The sequence below is a fragment of the Acyrthosiphon pisum genome, chromosome A2 (assembly GCF_005508785.2).
Source record: "Acyrthosiphon pisum isolate AL4f chromosome A2, pea_aphid_22Mar2018_4r6ur, whole genome shotgun sequence".
NCBI lineage: Eukaryota > Metazoa > Arthropoda > Insecta > Hemiptera > Aphididae > Acyrthosiphon > Acyrthosiphon pisum.
Window position 1 is genome coordinate 55,122,856 of NC_042495.1, and position 16,245 is coordinate 55,139,100.

Here is a 16,245-nt window from a genome sequence, read left to right on the forward strand (position 1 = left end):
AGTATTTTTTATCCTCAAACAACTATTTTTATTGTACATAAGTTGAAAAAAAGCTATAGCAATTTTACATCAATTAATTATTCTCTATAAAAAGCCTCGGATATTTCTACTTTTAAAAACCCAAAACACAAACTGGATACATTTTTTTTACAAGACGCCAGCCTCAATAATGAATACCAAAGCGTTTTTGCCTTCAGACACAAACAAAAATAATAAAATCAAAAACACACAATACACTCTAAATCAAGAATTTAGAATTCGAAAAACATACGATAGCTTCGTAAATATCGATCTCTTGACTTATAACTAAACTTTAAATTATACAGTCTTGGTATATAATTTATATTATATCCTATGCAATTTTACTGCGTTAAACTAAATGGTGAATATATAAATTGGATAATATGTAGAATTCGATCCACTCACCTTTTTGTCATTTATGAACCATGTGAGATTGGTGGCCGGGAACGCCGAATAAGAAGTGCAGTTTATCTTGACCGGTTCGTCTTTGATGTACTTGAGCTTACCGGCAAACATAAGTGGCGGCGACTGTGGTTCTTCTGCAAATTAAATCATGACGGTAAATGGCCTATCTATTTAAAATATTATCGAGTTATCGACATATTAATGTATATTTGAATATGATTCTTTTCATGGTAATCATTAATCATATTATTATATTTTATGTAATAAGCTAGCAGATATCAGCGCTTGGTGAGTTATTGAACTAAACATTAAAATAACTATTCAATAATAGAAAAAGATTTAAATAATAGTAATATTTAGGTTTTGGTTACATCGGTATTTTCACAACTATACGGTACCAATCAGAAACTGTAATAATATTGATAATAGCACTTACCAATTATAGTTATGTATGACTCTTTGATTTGAGTGTGAAACAGTGGAGCGTCCGCGGAAATTTCACATTTATAGTGGCCTGACATGTCCCGAGGTAGGTTAGTCAGTGTGACTGAGTGGTCGTCCGACTCGGATATCTAAACATGTTTACAAAAAAAAAAGATTTATAAAACATCTTAACTTTAAAAATAGATTGGTAAATTTTGAGAAAAAACCGTGTTCCCGTTTTGCTATAAATTATAGTAGACCATTTTCGACGGGTTGGTCAATTTTTGTAATTTTGCAATATTGAATGACAAATAGTGTATAGTTCATTGTGGATCGCGATAACGGTGGATTGGCGTTTTTACCTCAACCATAAGGAATTTCCAAACGTTCGTAGAAAGTTCGTTCTGCAGTGGTTATGATACATATATTATTATATTATACGTTGTACCTATTTACAGTTTTATTACCAATGGAAAAAAGGTCGTAGGTCCGGCGGATGCATTTAATTTAAAACGTCAAGAGAAACACATAATGACGGCAGGAATTTCGTTTGCCGCGTTGAAAGATCCGCCAGAATAATGTTATAGAATATTATTACCATGCACGGAAAATAACCCGAAACGGTCGTAACTGAAGGTTCACGTATAAACATCCTTGGGGGACTGTATATGAGATGGATAAACTTTGCTCTTATTTGCGTCGAGTCGAACATTCATTCTTCCGAGGGACCAAAGTTTCATTCGTTGTACGATATTATATAATTTACGATTATTATATATAGTTATTATAATTATTGTGCGCACTTATATAATATATATTTATTAATTTTATATAACTCTGCAGTACAAATGTGTGTGTGTGTGTGTGTGTGTGTGTGTGTGTGTTGCTTGTGTTATAAGTTATGTCACTGACTTGCACGCTTATTAGTTCGGTATTACCTATCATCCGAAATGGGTCCAACGTTTTTAAAAATTGAGTTTTAGCGAGTAAGGTCATATGACTAAGTCAGCTAATTGATAGATCTGTTATTGGATATATTAGTTTAATCGAACCAAATACCAATAGGTACTGCAGTCGATAAATAAAGTAAAATAATAATTATGTGTACTTACGTCGAATTGATATTAAGCCACGGTGACCTAATAACTAATAAAACGTAAGTACCTTTAAATTTATTAATTACCTACATTGGCTAAATTCTTTTTAATATCATATTTAATTATAGGTTTAAACACTATTTAACTGAAAAATATAAACTTTTCTGAAAAGCAGTGATTTTCTAATTACCTCTTTTATCCGATCACCGTCCATATAGTGTATATAGTCTCAGTGTTATATAAATAGTGTGATTTATTTGTTATAAACATTTTACGATTTTTTTTTTACCGTGAGTCGTTAGGACATATTAAACTGTTGTATATATTTTATTTTTTTAATTACATGATTCTCCCCCTCGACATCCGACTTAAACCGTCGACGTTAGGAAAATTAACCCCTTATAATAAACTCCAATGGAACAGTTGTGACAAATATGCTTTGAGTAGGTTCATAAATAATATTGTATAGGTATATCGTATACAATTTGTGTTATATTATACTCACGTCAACCGACGTAGTACCGGACAGCGGAAAAACCCTGGTCGGTGGTGACTCTTTGGGCACGAACCTGTAGAACTCCTGGTCTCCAAAGTACCATTTTATCGAGTAAAGGGGCACCCCCTCAAGATCATAGTCACAAGAAAGCCGCAACTGCTCGCCTGCTCGAATGGCTTCAGGGTTCCAAATTCGGACACCCTTCAAGCCGAACACCGCGTCTGAAAAAGATAAAAACGCTGATGAAATATTTTTTACAGATTGTATGTTATCATAATATGTTCTACTGATTATGTTGTAATGCATGTATGTAATCCAGCTAAGGCATATCCATTCGATTATCTAACCCAACGACAATGGTTATAAAAAACGCTAGGGAATTCACGTCATAATAATCCTTAAAATAATCATGTATTTATCCTCTAAATATCACCAATGATGCCCCTAAAATATGCAAAATATGCATAATTTCTTAAATATTCTATAAAAATTCGTATTAACTAACCGAAACAATGTTAACACGTATAATAGGTATTTTTATACCTTACTATATATTTTTTAATGACTCTTTTTGTTTATTTATAAAAATTAAAATTACCTATATAAAGTGTATTTAACATATAGGTATGTACTTTTCAAATTTTGATAAATAAAAATGTATAATAGTTAATAGTTATATTGAAAATCGTTAGTATAATATGGTCATGTACCTATAAGTTAAACATTTGCCATTTACCAAATATGATACAAATAGATTTTGCGAAAAACAATAACGCACAGATTCAATATAACTTGACTACTAATTAAATTAGGTACATTATATTATAACAACAGCTTTACAAAACACAAGATAAGAAAAAATTGATTTTCTCAAAGTTATTAGATCGATATAACATATTTTAATGCAGGAAATTATTTGACCTACGCAACGATGGATAGAACTTACTATAAAAGTACATAAATATAAAAGAACAAAAACAATAATTTTGTCAAATTCAAATTTAACAAAAATTGTTTTTTTTTTTTTTGAAATACGTAATAAATAACAGTATTTTATATAATACACATATTGTGATGGGAATACGTTTCCGAAAAAAATAACAAAGGTCGACAAAACAAAACAAATTCGATACAATATATAATATGCAGTCGTGGCATATACATCGTATACATAATATAATATATGTGTACGGTTCGCCGTATACTTCTGTGTAGAGTAAACGTATATATTATTGTTATAGTACACATTGTAATATCAAAACTTTGAAATATTAGTCGGTTGTTTATTATTATATCCATTCCGCATGTGCATAATGTATACGTACCGCGAGTTTCAATAATATATCATATACGGTTGTAGTTGATGCAGAGTGATTATTTTATCGCACAACTTGTCGATAACCCCTAACTTAAATTTAGGACCTGACAGCTATGTTAGGTTGTTTGGATTCGCGCGCCCCGAATGCGCCGTAATAGTATGTACATAACATATTAGGTACACCTACTCGGAGATAATTTTCCTCATAATTCTTCTTTTGTTTAAATAATAAATCACGTGATGCAGACCGTCGTAATGACGTGTATTCTTCTGGTGGGGATATTTCATAATATGCTTCCCAACGACACACCCACAAATATTTTTTTCCGGTATCAGTAATTATAATAACTACAATGATTCATATTCATATATATATATATATAAAGTACATGTGCCCGATGACTTTTAAGAAACGGGTAAAACGTATTGTCCGTCGAGTGGATACGGACAAATGATTATGATAATAGTGTAAAACTGTTAAAATAAAACGTTTTGTATGAATCGTTTGGTTAATCGACGTATACTGCATATTATACACAACTATATTGTAAAATGTATATTATATGAAACTTTGCGTGTGTAAATTACAATATTATTAACATATTGCTGTTGTTGCAATAACATATTGTAAATATATTTTATCGCGACATTTCCTCTAATTTAAGGGACGGCAGTTAGTTCCCGAGTGGGTCCGGATGATTTGATAAACAGTTTTGAATCCCAGAAAAGGGCTTTATACATCCTAAATATAGATCAAATTTAAAATAATTAAATGCAAACATTTAGACAATTCTGCGTCTACAGAGACAAATAATTAAAAAAATTATACAAAAATAAATTGTTTCTAAAAAATACAGAAGAATCTAAAAAAAAAAGATTGTGGTGTAATCATCATTAAATTTAAATATTTTTGGCCGTCTGGTTTTTTCCAGTCCATGATTTAGAATTGGTCCACAGTCCGCATATTATTTTCAACTTCTATATAGGTACCATAATATCTAATATCCATACTAGTATTTACCAAAATGGCGCGTGATGATAATATTATATAGGTGTGTGGTAATATTTGAACTTTTGTTTTATTTACTCTCATTAACACAATATAAAATATAATAAAAAAAAATTTAATACAAATATATAATATAATATCATTGAATATCTGAATATTTAGAAACAAAATTATAGTTATTAATTATTATACCTAATATAAATACAAATATTTCTTTCAATATTTTAGTGTGAATAATTTAATATTAATTTGATCTGTGCCGTTACCTTTCCCCCCGACCTTGAAATACTTGTTATTGAAAATCAAAAAATAGTTTTTTTTTTAATTGCTACACATTTTACTTGATTTTTTTTATGGTTAATACCGTGAAAAAATTAATTTGGGAATAATCGCATCACTCTATGTAATCGGTATATTAATTAAACTGCTTGTGAGTACAATTAGAATTTTTGACAGTGATTAACATCGGTACAGCAATAATATTATTAACAAGGATTTTATTATCACATTAATTTTCTGGCAAACAATAATGATGCACATGATGCAATAAATCATTATTTATGGAGCCGGGGGATGTTGTGTAAACGCAAAAGGGTATATTAAAGAGTCCTGAAGGACGCGATTTGTTCTATAGGTACCTCGTACCCATAGTATGAAATTGTATTTTACGGATTATTCTACTTTACACACACGCGTATCACTCGTGTTGGGTATGATTACGAATAAAGGCCATTGATTATCATTTTATATCTCTGTGTCATTAAATTATTATTAAATCATTGTTTTGGGTAAAAAAAAATATGTGCCTGTAGCAGTGGCCACGCTATAAGGATTTTTTGTGAGAAAAAATAAGAGAATACAAACACCTCTTAACAAAATCCATATAATATCTTTAACTTCATGTTAAGCTTTTTTTCAAAACATTATAATATTATTTATTCGTATGAAAAGTTGAATAATTTGTTTACTGATATCTGCGCAGGATATCATTCAAAAGCCACCTACACTTCGATGTACCGAAATTGCCTACACGAAGTGCCGGCCACAGAATATACGTCATTATACACACTATCACTACCACGCTATATACTCGTTTTTATATTACATACAAAATGTATTAAATAATAATATTGTTTATTTAATGGGAATAAAGCCCATTATATTAGGAATGTATAATATTGATTATAATATATAATATATAAATACACGGCGTGGTAGTTACATCAATAATTAATCAAGGCTAAACTATAGGTATGTGGAAATATAAATCCGAAAACAAAATAGTATACCTAAAAAAATATACGGGTGTGCTAATTATCCATGTGCATCATTAAGTCAATAGGACGGTTGCAAGTGTAATTAGCAGAATGAATGGGTACAGTAAAAGGAATTTGGAATCTTGTGAAATGGGAAGGGATTTTAACATTAAATTGGTGAGCAAAGGACAAGGGGAATCCATAGGTTCATACATCCACCTACGCAGGCATACAAAGTTAACCTCTACTCCTCTATCAATATATCCGATGAGGGTTGTAATCGAGCTTATGCATGACTGGACAGTAGTCATGTGGATTATTGTGGTCAGATTTTTGGACGAAGTACGTGGAATTCGTAAATTGCCTTTGTACGTTGCTGTACACGGGAAGAGTCAACAGCTGTGAAAAATTCCCATTGTACTGGCGTGTATTCTAAAAGGGGTTTAACAAGATAACAGTAAATGGCCTTTAATGAGGCATAGAGCTTTAATTATTTTTGAAAAAGCGCATCTCATAGCATAAAATTGCAAAGTTCTACAACAAATCACTACAATGTATCAATAAAAGATTGATCTCGGGGTGAAGGTAACACCTTAAACATTTTTGACGTTAACTGCTTCTAACCTTAAAATATTGATGTCATATATGTATTTGATAAAACACTGACATCTAATAAAAAGATACAGAGCGAATGTCGTTTGTGATACATTTCAATCTGATTGAATTCAATCACGATACACGTGATTTAAATTCACTCTGTAAAGATATACAGTGAGCCACCGAAACACATTGAATCATCAGAAAACGCTAGTTGTTTGCAAGAAGGTACAAAATTGCTTATAACATTTATAAAATGTGAACGAATCAAAGGGGATAGTTGCTTGGGAAACGCTTAAAGTGACGACAAAAATATTAGATTTATTTAATGTACAATACACAATGGTTGATTGATTTCCCTATGGCTTCAATAATAATTTGTTAAAATTAAAAAAAACTATTTATTATATCATAATGTTTACGTTTAAAAATTACGAATCGATGCAAATTAAAATAATTAAATGAAAGGTGGGTAATTATTAACTTTAGATTAATCTGACTTGCTTCATTTCCTGCTCCAACGTTTTACATTCAAATGGATCTTACTTGTGGATGGCGTGGTCATGATATAATATCGATAGGTTAACGTTCTCGTACTATTTTTTCCTCTATTTTCGCTTTTTACAAACATAATATTGTATAACTGCAGGTTTATTATAAGTGACTTACGAGAAAGATTATGGAATGGATGTTCCTTAAGTTTTAAATATTTATATATCACATTACGGGGATATATATTAATAATACCATATTAAACTATACTCGACCGTTTTATTCCACTTATGTATAGTGCCTATACATTATACGATATAACGTCATGTATTACATTTTATGTATAGTGTATGCATATAATATATTTTATATCATAGCAAACTTAATTTTAGACACAACGTGAGTCTAATATATTATAATATATTTAGTTGGAGATAAACTTTCTGAGAATCACGTGGATTCGAGAAAACCATAACTTCTATAAAAAGTTGGGCTATAAGAAATATGATTTTGTGTATGTGAATATTGAATAGGCGCCGGTGCTCGGCTGAACACTCACGATTTTTCCATGCTAAAATCTATGATAATATAATAGACGTGGAACGAACAATGTATTTCTACATACATTATGAGAGAAACGATCTCTATATTTGACGGCATTATCAATGCAAACGTACAATACATCAGTTCCATAGCCAAAAATTCACAACACGTAAATAATAGTACACAAGAATACCTTTTAAAGTGTTATATTATTTAATTAGTAATAAATAAATAATTTAATTAAAATTATAGAAAATATAATCGTACACCTTAACTATGAATATGATATTATTAAGATTCCGGGTTATTTAAATATAGACCATATTATATTTTATTTTGGACTTAAACATATTCTTACTGCATATTATGTTTTTTAGAATGTCGTTTTCCATTGTATTTTAATAGATTTAACGCAGGGTATTTAAGTTATTTTATTTTAATGTATAAACTATGAGCATAATTAACGTTGAAAACAAGTATGTTCTCTCTTAAAATAAAGGGAATACTAATGTGAAATTAAATTGTTATTCAATTATTTGAAACAAGAACGACTAGTTAACAACCAGTGATAATAATAGAGCTAAACAAAAATGAGTTACATCATAGAGCCAAGAATATATTTATGATGATAATATGCTGATATTTACATATTATAACAATAAAAGCGTTCGTACATTTGTTATTGATAATAAGTTTCACAAAAATAATTTATCACATTACTATAACTATTAGACCTGAATCAAAAAAACTTAACCGAATTGAATACATATATATGGGTATATTCGAACAAAAATACGCAACATTGGTCGTCTCACTTTCGGTGATTTTGGTATAGGTAGGTAGTAAAACTCTGATCTACGCATAAACACAGACCAGTCAATACAAGATTTATAATACAGCTCAAACGCGTTTACCGTCTTATATAGACGAGCGTCTTCGTTAAAAATTAATATATACAACGACCCTAATAAGAAACTTTCCTGTCCACTTAAAAAACTTTAACGACGCGTCTATTGATTTATGAAATTGAATTAAACTTTTGGAAACGCTAATCAAAGAACTAAATTTATTTGACAAAATCAAATTAAATAATCGAGATTTTATTTCATTAAAATAAAGGAATTACATAAATAATGACTGTGCAGAGTGCGCGCGCGCTCCAAGTCCAAGTATATATATGAAAAATATCTAGAATAATATGAATATAGCCGTAGATATAGGGTACACATTAAAATTGTCAATTAAAATTTAATAAATTAAATAAAGTATACCTTTGTACCCTACTCGATGACTTTGGAAAAACGGTAATGTACTATTTCTCCTCTTATTTTAATTGTTTATGCATATTATAATATAGCGCAATGTTTTTATTTATTAAAATATTTTAGTATGACGTTTTATTCTGGTCTAAGCTGGGCAGACGCATAAAAGTTGAGATGGTGGATTATTGAGTTGTACCACAGCGGGCAGAATTCATTTTGAGTGTGGATCTGTATGGTTTACTAAGGGATTATAATATATAGTTCTCATTCGGAGATAACCTATTGCGTTTTTATATGAAAAAAAAGTGTTCAGCTTTAGCTACATTTATTTAGATAGGTTATCTTAATTTTAAATTCAGATATATTATCTATATCTTGATAATTTTTTTTTTTTATCAAAGCACAACACTGATTAAAAAGATAAAATAAACGCCAAGGGGCGAAAAACAGATTGGTTTGATAAATATTATATAAAAACACTCATTTACCGATCAAAGGACATATTTTGTCCACGGTGATATTACAACTTAGACGTAAACCGTTTCATATATATAGAGCGACGGTCTTATCTTTGTATTTTAGACATAGGTAGTGTATTACATTAAAACTGGCGCGTGTTCGAAATATAATATTTATGCTCTGTATAATAATAATAATAGTAATATATGCGCCGGTATTATACGACTCGCGTTCTGCAAAACATAGCCCATGTGCTTTATACCTATATATATATAAATATATATATAATGTGCTTGTGTGGGTGTGTGGGCGAGTGTGTGAAGTATCACCCAGAATTAAAATAAATTATGCAGGGATACACGTAAAAAACGCTTTTACAACACACGGCATATTGTATACAGGGTGAACAATTTAACAGCCTACACACATTTTTGTTTGTTTTAAGAAAAAATATATTTTAGTTACTATTATGTCATGTAATTTACGTGTAAAAAATACCAAAGTACCGCTAAAGAATAAGTTTTAATTTTTATTATTATTATTTTTTTTTTTTATGACAATTTATATTTATTAATTTGTTAGATGACAAAAGAGAAACACTTCTTTTTAAAGAAAATGATAGTGACGGGCAAACCCAGACTATGCCAGTCTTGGTCTTGCTGCAAGACTCTTGCAAAATTAAAAAAAAAAAATTATATCCATATTTATGCTATGAGCTTGTAGAAATTGTTAACAAATTGTTAATTGTTTACTATCTATAAGATATAACTATATTAGTACATGGGGGACGAGGTGGCCAAGCGGTCTAACGCGTCGGCTGCGGCGCTGCCGGTCGCGGTTTCGATTCTCGGCCACTGGGTGGCATTTTTCTCTGGGCAAGTCACGGTGTCCGGAGAACAAATTCCGCCATCCCCACCCCGGGGCATGGCAGAAACCTACGGGTGCCCCATTCAAAATTCTGCCTAAATACACCCACGTGGAACACTCACCTACCGTTCTAAAACTCACAGTACCTCCCCTCTCCCGATGGCCTAAGTCGCCGCTAGATAAAAAAAATAAAAAAAAAAAAAAAAAAAAAAAAAAAATATATTAGTACAATATATATATATAGCACAAGTTGCTGTGGGTTAATTAATAAAAAAAATTTTTAGAAATATAATAAAAACGTAATAATATTGCATTTGACGTACCTACAACACGTTCCAAGAATTGAGGAAATAACAAATTATTGAATTATTAAAAACAAGATATGAAATAATTGGATACCACTATAACGTAGCTTGTAACAAATAGCAATACAGAAACTAAATAAAATTATTTTTAGCTGCCAAATATGACACAAATGTTGATGTGGGAGCAGTGAGTACAAACAAATATTGTAATAATAACACCAGTCACCGATATAGTCACCAGATTCTGCTTCTGATGATGCAATTTTAATTAGAAAATAATATGTCATCATAAAAATGGCCACCATAATGAAAAGTTATATTTTTTTTTGTGAATATATTGCAAACTATAGAAATTTTTTCAAAAATAACAAAAACGCATATCTCTGAAAATGAGTGTTGCCAGTTAAATGTAGAAGATTTTATATTTATACGTAGGTACTCTACATATTATTTTATAGGTATACCAACACACTGAAGAGCTGCAAATATTATTATTATATTAGGCATGGAGCAAACAGCGTGTTATAACGATGCGAGTTAAATGTATTATTATTCGTCGACGTGAAATCTAATCGTCTTTGCCGCGCGCTGTGATGCCTGCAAATCTGTAGTCTTTGAAGTTAGCGGCGAAACTTTTGACTTTGTGTACATAAAAACGACAAATAACAATAATAATAATTATAATAATAACAAAGAGCACGACGATGTGAAACAATAATAAAACTAAATTACAGCAGGCACAAGTACATAATAATAATAATAATGCACGCGTCGACATTGATGTTTGCGTTAGTATGATTTTGCCATAATTTTCGCGCGCCAGTGAATTGTGAAGTAAAAGTGCAAATAATTATATTATAATAATATTATACGTAACATTATTAGCCTGCAGAGCAAACATTCACAAGGGATAGGTGGTTAACCAGCGCATGTGTGCTGCCAAAGTTTTCAATCATAATTCATAATATACGATATAAAGACCCGAAATATAGGGTAATAGCACGTTACGTTTACCCCGAATGAATGGTCGGATGAATAATTAATTTCATCATTGAAATATAATATCGTGATATTATATTATTATTATCATCATCGACGTCATCGTTGTGGCACGGGTAATTGAAAACTCGACGGATGGCAGACGAATATTATTCTAGAAGTGCGTATAATATATCGAGATTATACGACAAGGAAGCGGGTCTTAAGCTTTTATTATATAATAATTATGTCACGGTAACGTGTAGGTATAATAATGGCATTTATTTTCGTAATGCGTAATACGAAGGTAATATCCGTGCCGGTGGAGTAACCACTGCCGAGGTTTGTATACACCATCTTAACGTATAATATGTTGTATGTATAAGTGTATAACAGGTACAACTGTTGTTGTTTTTATTTTTTCAAAAATTTAAAATCAGATATTGGTTCTTTTTCCAAAATTCAAGTCAAGCATAGACAATAATCACTTTCTATTCGATCATACAACCACTGCAACCACTATAATAACTGAAATTATAATTGTTTATTCGATTTTAGGTACCTAACCTATTTTTTTTAGTACATTACTTAGAATTCTTCGTTGGTAATGAGTAAGGACTAATATTGTTTATCATTAATAAATTAGATATTTCTTAAACTATGTTCATGTCGATATTACAACGATGCATATTTTTCTGTCGGTGGGTGGATCAATAATCAAAACGCTTTATAAATGATTTAATCCACTTATTTCAGTCTTGGTAGGCAGTGGAGTAGGTAGTGTTGAATTATATTCATCTTAATTCATCCTCATCCTAAGCTAACCCCAAAACTTCTGATTGCCGTGTCCTACTTATACGTTTGTTTAAAAAACTACCTTCAATAAATAATTACGTGTAATATTAAAATGTATAGAACATAATATTTCACACAGTTTTCGATTCTGATTTGAAACGCACGTTGAGTATATAAATTCTATTACTCACTGCATAATATTATTACAATATATTGTATCATTATCAATACAGAGTAGATTTCATCGAAAAGCGAAATAGGATTTATGATTTATAGTTTGTACATTATTATCGTTATTATAATTCAATTATCTATATAATAATGTATATTATGTTACAAGCGAGGTAGGAAATAGATAGGGCACTGTGCACAATGCCCGATTTTAATGGTCAATGTAGATAGGGAGAGTGTCTTTATAGTCTGGACAATGTGAATAACAAATAAATAAAGGTGGGCAAAGTACAAAAGTGTTAAAATTAATAAATTGAAATTTTATTAAAAACTATCCACTTAATTCATTCTCAATGAAAATGAAAACAATTTAAAAATATTATTATTTAAATACCCTTATAAAATATATAATTGTTTTGTATAAGCTGCTGAAAGATAAGAATATTATTATTTTTTTTTTACATCAACTACAAAGGTTAGCTTACATAAATATTACATTATTATAATATTAAATAATAGCACTGTACATTTCGATTTGTTTAATATAAGAAATTATATTGCGGTGGACCAATTTTATAATTTTGAAAGTGTTTTGATCTGCAAAATGTCCATGTTGTGTAGGTAATTTCTAGCCAAGGTGTAGAAAAGGGACGCAAGAGGCGATCAGAGGTTAGGCTACGTCGAATAAAAAAAGTAATCCTCTTATAGGCTTCAACAGCAGAAAAAAAAAGATTCCACGAAATTATTATTTTTATTTTTTTACTTTAGATTTTATTTCTATACATATAAGTACCGTGGGCAATGATATGCCTAAAATGTAATTCGAGTGAAAATATATTATGTGTATTTAATAATCATAATAATATACTAGTATACTACTATAATACAAGACGATGTATTGTTATGAAAACATTTAAATTTATATTCGGAAAACAATTTTTACGCACAAAATTCAACGGTAGGTTACATTACAATATCACGAAACATTCATGCTATTATCATTGCAGAAAAATGAAAAAGAACATTCTAACTCTGTGAAGAAAAAACTCTGTATAAATCAGTGCCAGCCATAAATTGCGTATATTCGAGAGAATTGTCGCTATAATATACGTATTTATATTATAAATGGTTTTTATTTTGTACAAAAGATAAGGTGTAATGAACTGTCTTTTGTTGTCATTTTATATAGTATGTATTATTCAAGTGTATGCCTGCGATTTTTATTTTATTTCACGTTTCGTTGCGATCTGCAGTGGAAAAATTTGATACGGATTTAGAGCATTTTAACAAAGCATAATAATATATTAATATAATTTATGTCTTCATATATTGATACACAATCGATAACGTTAAGCCTACCATAACTAACTATTTCATACGTACCAAAGGTGCTGAATGAATTAATATTTTGTAGTATGTGTTTCAATCACAGAAAACAAAATCAACTTTTAACGAAACGTAATGTTTTTAAATTTTCTAATATTTGAAAACAGCCCTTCTGTATAAATACAATACATCAATATTTTTCTGACATGCAACTTTTGGTGCTTATTGGATGTACATGTACTTTATACGCAGCTAGCAGTCGATCAATATAATTATCATAAGTATTTCAAACTGTCATACGCAATAAAATAATAATATAATATATGAAAACGAATTATACAATAAATTAAAATAGTACCACAACGCCACATGAACAAAAAACTGATAAAACCATAGCTGTAGTAGACATAACAACCAAACAAAGATAAGATGCAACTAAATAGGGTGTTTCATTTCAGATATTCTATTTTATAATATTCAAAATCGACCAAAATGTTCTATTAGAACTTACCTATAGGCTTATAATGTTAATATCAGTGAATATTATTTCTAATATGTGACTTAATAGTTTCAATGCCGAAATACCTTCACTGGATGGTTTCTACCCTCAAGACATTCAAGCCATTACACTTAATTTAATTTAAAAAACATACATTATGCTTATCGTACTTTTTTATAGTATAGGTTGTATAAGTTCTAGATTAAAAAAAAAATAGTTTTAATATTGATTATAATTGACGATGATAGTACTTACAACTTAGTAGATAAAAAAATTATAGACGATGATGTATATTATATTATTATCGAAGTGGTGTTTTTTAATTGTACAGTAATTTTTATATCCTTAGTATTAGGGTTACCATTAGTACTCTTTTAAGAGTACATGTACTCTTATGAGCTCTTAAAATTTTTGTACTCTCACTTTTTTTATATTAGCAACAATGTACTCTTATTTCCGAAAAAACCGAAATAGATAGGTAAGACATCACCATAGCTATAAATCTTGTGATTGTTCCGTTCTACTTCGCCATACCTGCTCAAAATGCCAATGTCGAGTTAATATTTAGTCTTATGAAAGCACAATGGACTGATGATAGAAATAGACTTCTACCCGATTCTGTAAAACATTTGTTGATGACACAATACAATTTTAAGCATTTTGACTGTACTCAGTTTTATGATTATTGTATTAAAGACAAACGTTTGCTATCAAACATTCGAAGCAGTAATAAATATTAAATTCTTATACATATATTATATTAATCAAATACCCATGTACCTAATTAAAATTATTAATAAAAACTATTTTTTTACCAAATATATCATATATGATAATATTATACATTTCTGTATTAAGTATTCATACATAGTTTAGTATATAAAATGTCTTGTTAATTAAATAAATATTAACTATGTAATCAGAGTTTTTATATTACCTATGTACTCTTTTCTAAAAGACACAATGTGGTAACCCTACTTAGTATTTTTTATATTATTGGTCTGCAATGCCAAGCATTAGGTATATTTTAAATTGTCGGTTTTGACACTCTAATGTTGGCGTAAACGATTCATTTTTAAATATTCCGATAGCAAATGTTATCAATCGAAGTATATAATATCCATAAATTGCATTTCTGTATATTTTACATACACTGCAGTATACGTTTGGAAATGGATATTAAAAAAAAAAAACAACAAAACAACTCAATACAAACAATAATTACACATGAGAATTGGATCTACAGCGCATTTTATGCTACGGAGAATAAAACGTAATGTCGGGACAAAAGTTCGACGAAATAATTCGTTCGGAGTTTAAAAAACAAATAAACAAACGCTGAACGTGTCGTCACGTGAAATGATCGCCGTGGAGTCGTCACTTCGACGAAAATGTTATTGAAACGAATAATTTATTGCGATATTAATTTAATTAATACAAGTTGAATGCTTTATTTTATTCTTGAAAATGGCCATTATATTTTTCCCTGATTTCGATAACTGGCAATGACCATCGACTCTAAGGGTCTAAAATTGTAGCATTTAATATTATTCAAAGTTGAAAGTTTTAAGAATATCAATAATGAAGTTAAGTATAGAGCACACACCAATCTTGTTAGGAATACTTTTCAAATGTATTCAGAATACATATTTAAATTCTTATTCGAATACTGTCTTTCAAAAGTATTTGAATATAAATACAAATACATTTTAAAATTATCTAAAATACTTTACAAGTACTTTCTATAGTATCTTAAAATGTTTTAAAGTTTATCACAAATGTAGGTATACTTAAAATTATTAATGTATATTTAAATTAAATAGGTAATTAATAAATGCATTCTTTAATTGGTTTAATAATTTCCGATGTCACATAACTATTATATTGTTAATTGAACTTCAACCAGTTAGATATGAATTTTAGTTC

The 16,245-nt window shown here is 29.5% G+C and overlaps 1 protein-coding gene across 1 annotated transcript in view; it reads right to left on the minus strand.

Annotated features, from left to right (window-relative positions):
• Positions 1-16,245, minus strand: part of LOC100572347 — a 50,386-nt gene that overhangs the window by 13,216 nt on the left and 20,925 nt on the right. The window contains exons 2-4 of the mRNA XM_003246928.4: positions 2,452-2,663; positions 863-998; positions 427-560 (exon numbers count right to left, since the gene is read on the minus strand). Of these exons, the coding sequence (XP_003246976.1) occupies positions 427-560; positions 863-998; positions 2,452-2,663 (482 nt within the window). The remainder of the gene's footprint in view (positions 1-426; positions 561-862; positions 999-2,451; positions 2,664-16,245) is intronic.